The sequence below is a fragment of the Gekko japonicus genome, unplaced genomic scaffold, assembly GCF_001447785.1.
Source record: "Gekko japonicus isolate JY-2015 unplaced genomic scaffold, Gekko_japonicus_V1.1 scaffold563, whole genome shotgun sequence".
NCBI lineage: Eukaryota > Metazoa > Chordata > Lepidosauria > Squamata > Gekkonidae > Gekko > Gekko japonicus.
Window position 1 is genome coordinate 346,237 of NW_015166439.1, and position 8,964 is coordinate 355,200.

Sequence of the window (8,964 nt, forward strand, 5' to 3'; positions counted from 1 at the left end):
CTCGTTAGCTCCTTCCGGTTTAGGGCTCTCCGTTAGATTCAATTTTGAAAGTTTTTCTTTCTCCGTCCTCTTCCCCATCTTTCTCAGTTGTTTACTTTGAAAAATATTTTGAAAGTCTCTGAATATGCGCTCAAATGCCTGAACTCGCCTTGGTAAGTATTTCTTAACAGTTATGCATGCCTTCTCTTCTGCTCCCCCCCTCGATTCGCTCAAAAGTTCATGCGGTTAGGAGGCGTCCCTCCCCCGCCCGCTTCACTTTCCGTTTTTCAACATGGGGTAGGGAGCTTTCTTTTTCTCTTTAACCGTAGTTTCGCTCAGTCAGACTCACGTTCATATCTGGTCTTTCGACCAGTGTTCCCTCTAAGCTGAGTTGGTGTGAGCTAGCTCACAGTTTTTTAGCCTCTGGCTCACACATTTTTGTCTTAGCCCAGGAAGGAAGGCTCCAGAGCAAACTCATGCAGTAGCCAAGTTGCTCGCTCACAACTTTAATGCCAGTAGCTCACAAAGTTGAATTTTGGCTCACAAGACTCCACAGCTTAGAGGAAACATTGCTTTCGACCCCGCTTTACTTCATTTCATCCTCTCGATCTCCCACGCTTGCCCCGGTCAGCATCACTAGGTCCCATTTGGGCACTGCGCAGGAAGGACCATTGGGACGGAGGAGCGCCTCAATTCACCCACAACGTGTAGGCAAAGAGGCGACTCCTCGTAAGTCCCCTGGCTAGGAGCCTTCCGCCAGGCTCCCTGGGGGGTAACGGGCCAGCACTCCCCCTCCTTCCCGCCGTGTACAGACCTCATCCCCGGGAGGTCCGGGAGATGCGTCTGTCTAGCGTGCCGCCATCAACCGGAAACCGCTACTTGTATGTTCTTGTAGAAAAAAGGCGCAACAAGATTGTAGTTTAAATAGCATTTTAATGTGCACAATGTTTTTATACCCATACAACAACCTCACAACGCTGGTCAAGATCTCAAATAAAAACCTGAAACAGCTAAAACAGTAGCTTGCCCAAAGCCACCCTGTGGGGTTCATGGATAAGAAGAGATTTGCACTGAGTTTGGCTGAGTCGACTCCTCAGTGCCATGGAACGGGTGGATATCGCCAGAGCCTGGTGGTGTTGCCAAGCCTCTCCCCAGCTCTTTTTGATTTGTTAGCACTGTATGCCGACTTACTGCTGAAGGTACAAAGAAGTTACAACTACTCACAAAGTGCGTGGGCTGACAACATTTCCCAGGCCTCCCTTGGAGAGTTGCTAAGAGATTTTCTGGGAAAAGCAGGTTTGTGGATTTGTTGCTATTCTGAGAGTCTGCTGAAGTTCTCAGAACACCATTGCTCCTTTCTACTGCTGCATGCCCGTAGTGCCCTGTTCAGTGTACAATTTTAGATAAATGTTTCCCATCTTACGGGAAAAGGAAGGGTCATTAACCTGCCCTCTGTGCAAAATGTGTTTGATTCAGTACCCAGGATCTCATGAGCCACCACATGGGCTAGAGGGACCAATGGTTTGACTTTCTATATAAGGCAACATCATAATTAGACTTAACACAGTGAGGCACCAGAATCCTCTCTGCATCCCAATCCTGCTGGCCTTGTAGCAGTCCAGAGTAGGAGCTTACCTCCAAAGATTTACAATATCAGTAGTGACCGGATTTGGTGGGAAGCATTTTAAAGACTTAGTGGGGAATGTGAGCAGTAAACAGGCAATGAATATTGAGGAAGCCACATATGAAAAGACCCCAGGTCATCAATGCAGAGAACTGCAGCAGCCAACTATTGTGAGGCAACTGGTAAAATCTTAAAGGAGGCGAGTAAACAAAAATCACCAGAACTCCAACATACTGCACTTGCAGAACCTCATGATGCGCTAGCCCAAGCTCTGTTAACTTCGACAGATGTGTTCTGTACATTCTCCAGGGACCCAACCCCACAACTGTTGCAGAGGGGAAAGAAAAGAGACCATCAGACAAAATCTCCACTATTACTACCGATCTGGTAGTTCCTCACCAAGCTGATATAGCTCTTCCATGATATTTCCAACTGCTGAATGTTCCTTACTGCCTAAGAGAATAAGGGGGAGAGGACATTGAGCACTAAACAGCTAATGGAAAAGCACTAAGAGGGCAAAGAAATTTGGTCCCCCCCCAACGTTGGGCAGAGATGACAAAAGTCCAGAAGAAGTAGGCCCAGAAGGACATTACCCATATTGTCTTCCTTCCCAATCAGTTAAGCTAACCACTTCAAACACCAAAGAAGCATCTCTGTGGAGGGAAAAGTGGCCAAAGCAGATGGAGCAGTATATTGAGAGTTCCACAGTAAAGTCATCTACAGTTTTGATCAAAGGCAGGCAGTGGGGGCAGCCATCAGTTTTTCACACCAGCCAGAATGTCCCTGGTAAGCAGCAAAAAAGAAACCTGGAAGAAGAGAGTGGATGTGTCAAGTCAAGCACTTTCATGGCCAAACTGGATTCTCTAACTATAGTGTCTAGCCTCCACCTTGAGGCCTGAGAGAAAGCATCTTTTGCACTGGCAACATACAAAGAGGCTTGACAAAGTAGCCTTTTCTGTTGTGTCACACAACTATTTATGCTGGCTGCTGGTTCCCTAATTTTGCAATTAAATACCTAAAGGTTAAGAAAACATAAACATATAATATACTGACAACACGTATTTTTCCAAGCAAATGACGTTTCAATTTATAATTTCTTATATTTACAAAAGAAAAATTTCTTCTTCTTCTTTTCCTTTCTCCTCTAGGAATAATTTCATCTTGGTCAGTTTACGACGTATGCATGTTAAATTTTGACAACAGTCATGTTGGAATGTTGTTAGTTCGATCACTGAGGAAGGCCAATTGGGCCAAAACACATCTGGTCAGGGTCAATAACTGTCACTTTTGGATGCCAGTACAGATGATCAGTGATCACTGAGACTATTTTAAGGGCCAATATTTGTTTTTAATAATTTGAAATAAATACAGGTATTTTCATATATTTGTTAATTTTTAAATTGACTTAAAAGTATTATTTGACCTGTATGTTTTCTTACTTTTAGGTATTTAATTCAATTTGTTTTGGGTTAAGCACTCTCCCCCCCCCCTTTTCAGTTTGTGTCCCTAATTTGGAACCCAATCTGCTAATTTACAATGAACAAATTTCCACAAAGACTACTTAAAAGAGTCTATGCTCTTTTCTACAAAAAGAAACTGAAAGCCAATTTCAGCCTTACTTGCCGATATGATGTATGCTGGAATGAAAGGAGGAAATAGCCTGATCTGCTATTGCCATACCACTGCTTCCTGAAGCTGGTTGCCAGATGTGCAGGTAGTAAACTCGACAGTTACAAAGACTCACATCATATTCTCTTTCAAGATGGACAAACAGTGCAGGAGGTGCACATGCGCCTAGTAAGAAGCATTTCCTCTGAATACTGAGACATGCATTGTCTCAGTAATACTTACTGGCCTACCTTACAAGACTGTTTGATCATTGGCCTATTTTAGAGAGTGGCTTGGCAAATGATCAAAAATCTTGTAAGGTAGGCCAGATGAGTTTGTTGCTCATTTGAGGCCTGAGCCTACTTGTGGGGAGAGCAGGATATAAATTCAATAAAATAAACAAACAAACTATGGATTTCCTGTCCCACAGCTCTTTGCTCCAGAACTACAGGGAATTAGAGAACAAAGGAGTTCTTAAATCAAGAGTCTTTAACACAAACTTAGGGGGACAAGTAGGGAGCATTGAAAGTGCAGCAACCCTAACTCCCTCTTGGAGCAGTCATTGCATTCAGACTGAGATCTGCCTCACTAATCTATGCATACATATATGTATGTACACATGTCTTCAATGATCTTTGTGCCCTCGTTTTCAGAGGCATGGTGGGCAGTGAAATGAAAGAAGACTCTGTCTGTTGTACATCTCATCTCTGGAACAGGATCAGGTGGTACAACCTCTACCTGACACCCCGGTGAGCCGCTACCAGTCTGCTTGGCAACACTAACTTTTTGATAGACCAATGGTCTGACTCAGTATAAGGCAAGCTTCATGCATATGTTCCGTTTGCTGATGGCTGGCTCTTTGGTTTTTTGCCCTGTGTGTTCAGCCTGTTCTTGTTTGTATTGGTCGTGGGGGGTGGGGTTTTTTGGTAATTTTTTGTACTGGTAATTTTTATTTGCTCTGCCACTACATTGGTATTTATTGCTATTGTTATTGCTTCAGTTTTAAAGTGTAACTTTCTGGTGCTGTACGATTCATTGCTCATTTTACACAACTGCTAGCTTTTAAAAAAACTATTTGTATCTTATTTATATCAAGATGGGTAACCATGATAGTCTGTCCGTAGCAGCATAAAAGAGTCCAGTAGCACCTTAAATACCAACAGGATTTGTGGTAGGGTATGAGCTTTCGGGAGTCACTGCTCACTTCTGCAGATAAGAAGTGAGCCCTGACTCACAAAAGCTCATACCTTACCACAAATCCTGTTAGGCTACAATCGTACGCACAATTAGACCTGACACAGCGCGAATGCTGGGCAGATTTAAGGGGAGCGATCAGACAGCAACATCTGGGAAGCGTCCTGCAGCCATCGGCAACCTATTCTGCTCTGCCACAGAAGTGGAGTTAAAAGACACTGGGGGAAATCTGGTAGTAAACGGGTTGCAACGAGCCACAGACAGATTTCCCCCTGTCTGATCGCTCCAGTGTGCTCTCATGCCATCGGGATGGTTGGATCAGGCCATCCCAACTCCATGCCGTTCCCCCCCTTTCTCAGTATGCGCATCATCACAAACTCCATAGGGAGCCCTCAGTGCGGAGGTGCAATTCATCGATTCCTTGTTTAAGCACTTGGGAAACAAACAGCAAAAAAAAAAAAAACAACTCACCCGCAGTTGCACCTGATCACACACTGACAGGCTGTGCCCACAGCTTCAAAGGGAGGTGTGATCTCGCAACTACGGGTCAAATTCCTCCGGAGGAAATAGCCTCAATTCCCCCCCCCCCTTTATCTGGCACGTGTGACCGCAACCTTAGTCTTTAAGGTGCTACTGGACTCTTACTCTTATCTTATTTAATCACTGTAAGCCACACCATAAACTTTTTGGTGAGAGTTTAAGGTGCATGTGTTTTATCATGTAATTGCCTGTTCCTGTTTGTGTCAAAACTATAGAAGGATCTTGCTTGAAATTGTCCCAGCCTGCACGTGGAACCCACCTTTAGTAGTCACGGGACTTGGTGAGTGGCTCAGATTTGGGTTTCTTGGTTAGGAAGGTGATTCCATCCCCTGGCAAAGGAGAGGCAATAAAAGGCGAGAGCCACACAAGGTACCACCGCTCTCCCAGGACATCCTGAAGATTGCTCCACCATCCCAAGTTGTACTGGCGGTCACCTTCAAACCATTCTTTGGTTGTCTGTCCACGCAATGTCAGCAGGGCATGGAAGAGCAGGAATCCAGTGCAGAAGAGGAAACCCACCATGCAGACATCCGTCACAAAGGCATAAATGAAGGTTGTGAAACTGACTTGCCCTGTGAGAAAAATTCCAAGCCCAAGGGGTTCATTTGTTGTTTCAGCCACAGAACATTAAAACAAAGAGAGTTGGGGGAGCACAATATATATCTATGGGGGGCTGGGAATCTGGGCTATTCTTGAGGATTCCAGAGAAGATGATTATCCATAGCTGCAAGAAAACATGTTGCCTTGCAGAATCTTCAAATTAAGCAGATTCTTGCACCATAAAATTGCATATGAAAACATTTACATCCAGGTCATGTATAGAGCAGTGGAAGGCACAGCCCTGTTCAAAACTTGCCCACATGAGCTGTAATCCCTCCTGAAACCCTAGTTCCCATTCTGCTAACTGACTCTGAAATTTTACCTCAGGCTTTCTAAGGAAACAGAATGACCTTAAGGCTAGAGATCTAATCCTTTTGGGAGAAAGGACTGCAGAGGAATAGCTTCCCCCTACGGAAGCACCAAATGAGAGGTTAGACAGGAAGAAAACCAGCTTTGGTGAGGGTCGCTTATGTGGAAGGTGGAAAGCAGGAACCTGATTGGAAAAGGTCAAGAGAGTCAAGGTAGTGGGAAGAAGCAGCCTGGTGTAAAAGTCTGGAGACAAGAGGTAGAAGGGAAACCACTGGGTGTCGGAGAGGAAGAATGGGTCAAGAGAGGGCTTTTTTATGAACAGGTGAAACTGTAGTGTGTTTGAGTTAATTTTAGATATTTATACCCCACTTTTCTCTCCAATGGGGACACAAAGTGAGTTACAAGATCATTCTCCCCTCATCCATTTTATCCTCAGAGTCACAACAACAATCCTGTGAGGAAGGTTAGGCTGAGAGAGAATGATTGACCAAAGTTCTTTAAGCGAGGTTTCATGGCAGACTGGGGATTTGAAGCTGGTTCACCCAAATTCTGACACTCTTAACCACTGTGTAATGCTGGCTCTCTTGTATACAAAGGGAAAGAAACAGAGGAGGGGACAGGGACAGGTTGACAGGAGAGGCAGCAGCCAGAAGTCGGGAAGGGGTAGGATTAAGGAGACATTGGAAGGCCTGGACAAAATCAACAAGGCAGTAAACTGGTCAAGTGAGACGGGGAGGGAAAGGAAAAGACTGAAATTATGTATCAGATAGACAACAGGAAGAGGAGTAAAATGGAGGGGGAGACAGGAGATGAAAGCAGATAGTTTCAGTGTTGACACTGGACCAGACAATGTCTCGAGCAGAAAGTGTGTGGCACTCCTTATTTTTAACTCATTTGTTTCTAAAGTTTATATGCCACCTCCCCAGAGGCCTGCTTGAGGAGGCGCACAAAGAAAAATCAAGTACGATAAAATCATAAATACTATCACCATAAAGTTATCAACGCCAATACAAGCCATTAGAAACAGTATTAAGCAGTCTGAACCAATATTTGAAGGACTATCTCCTTCCGTATGTCCCTGTGCACCAGCCATAGTTTAGGGTGGCCTGTCTAGCATCAGCCAGAGCCCAGGCCTTTTCCATCATGGCTCCAATTCTGTGGAAGGGGCTCCCAGAACAGGTGAGACAGGTCCCTTCCTAGGAGATCTTCAGGAGGTGCTGCAAGGCCAGCCTGTTTGCCAGGGCTTTTGAGTCGGTTTGAATGGCAGGGGATGGGGGTGGGATTTTGGACTTGCTATTTAGCTTTAGCTGGGGTGTTTCAACTATTATTGTAAGCCACCTTGATCCAAGAGGAAAGGTGGGATATAAATGTTTTAATTAATAAATATCTGTGAAACAGCCCTCAGGCTAGAAGTAGCCATAAAATCAGCTTAAAAACGAAGGAACGCTTTGATGAAATGGCTAGGTAAAGAGAAATGTTTTGGCCCAGGACTTAAAGGACAGTAAAGCAGGTGCTGGTGAGCCTCATAGGGAAGGGCATTCCATAGGCAAGGTGCCACCACTGACAAAGCCCCATCTCTGGTTGCCATCCACCTGACTTCTGCAGGCAGGGGCCCAGAGAGCAGAGCTTGAGAAGAATCACACAGAAAGCAAGGATGTGAATCCAAGTATCAAAGGAATACTGCTGACCCTTCTCTTTCCACATCTCCTTCTCAAAGCACTTTTGTCCTAGTCTAACTAGGAGTGGAAAGGATCTTAGAGGCTAATCTGCAAAGGTGGGGGGATTCAGCACACGTACATTTACACATCATTGGGACTGGCCTGCATCATTATTACCCTGTGGTTCAGACTCAGCTTATAACATACATTTAAACTCCACTGGGTCCAATAAAGAGATTCAGGTCTTAACTAGACTGCTTCGCTAACACGTCCAGAGTCTATCAGCAACCTAAAGAACAGCAGTCCATCTGTTCTTGCTGCCTAACCCTGAAAAAGGGGCATCGAAGATTCCTGCAGCTATGTTGCGCAGACAGGTAGCTGGAAGACGAGGGAAAGATGATCTTATAGTGGACAAACTGAAGAAGAAAATGAGATTGGATTTATACCCCACCAGGGGTTATTTTGTAGAAAAAGAGGTGCAGCTCATTAGCTTAACTTATTAGCATAACTCATTTGCATATGCCACACACCCTGACATCGCCGGAAGTGTGTCAGAAGAAAACACCCACCACTCAGGCTCCACTGGACTGTTTTGGATTGCTAGCTATTTGGGGGGGGGGGCATGCAGATCTGTCCTCACAGAGGAGGAAGAGCTTGTACCTGAAGGCGGGGCTCCTGCAGGAAATGACCCCTGTACCTCACCCTTCACTACCCAAAGATGTCTCAGAGCGGCTTACAGACTCCTTTCCCTTCCCCTTCCCACAACAGACACCCTGTGAGGTAGGTGGGGCTGAGAGAGCTCTGACAGAAACTGCTCTTTTTCAAGAACACCTCTGACAGAACCATGGCTTGCCCAAGGTCATCCAGCCAGGTGCAAGTGGAGGAGTGGGGAATCAAACCCGATTCTCCCAGATTAGAGTCTGCGCACTTAACCACTACACCAAACTGGCTCTTAGGCATTCAGCTGCATGACAGAATGAACGATCTCCAAACCTAAGAAGTGAGCCAGGTCTGGACATAAATGGGACAGAAGGTTAATTGCAACATTGGAAACAACACACCTTACCTATCAGTAGCATGAGCCATGGCACAACAAGCAGAAGGACCGTACGGACAGGAGTTTCCTCCTGTTGTAGCAACATGACTACCTTGGCATTCAGCAGGCAGCCAAACAGCAGGGCAGCAGCCCCGTGCAGCAGCAGGCAAAGGAAGTAACGGTAGTTCTGGTAGCCCAAGCACTGGCCCAATAGTGTGCAATGGTGGTCACGCCGCAGGACACAAACACTGCAGGAGAAGCAATGAGCACAGCGGGGAGGCACGTGGGTCTGGCAGGAGTAGCAGTAACTGGAAAAAGAAGAGAGGGCATGACTGGCTGGCAGCTACAGAATGGCAGTGGTGGTACCTCCCTGCTCACATCACTCTCCCTTCAAAGCTAGCATCTCCCCTTGCTCA

The 8,964-nt window shown here is 45.6% G+C and overlaps 1 protein-coding gene across 1 annotated transcript in view; it reads right to left on the minus strand.

The window, feature by feature from the left end:
• Window positions 1–1,006: 1,006 nt before the first annotated feature.
• ZDHHC24 (zinc finger, DHHC-type containing 24) overlaps window positions 1,007–8,964 on the minus strand; it is a 12,422-nt gene continuing 4,464 nt past the window's right edge. Inside the window, exons 2-4 of the mRNA XM_015411942.1 lie at window positions 8,579–8,856; window positions 5,205–5,517; window positions 1,007–2,409 (exon numbers count right to left, since the gene is read on the minus strand). Of these exons, the coding sequence (XP_015267428.1) occupies window positions 5,207–5,517; window positions 8,579–8,856 (589 nt within the window). The 3' untranslated portion in view covers window positions 1,007–2,409; window positions 5,205–5,206. The remainder of the gene's footprint in view (window positions 2,410–5,204; window positions 5,518–8,578; window positions 8,857–8,964) is intronic.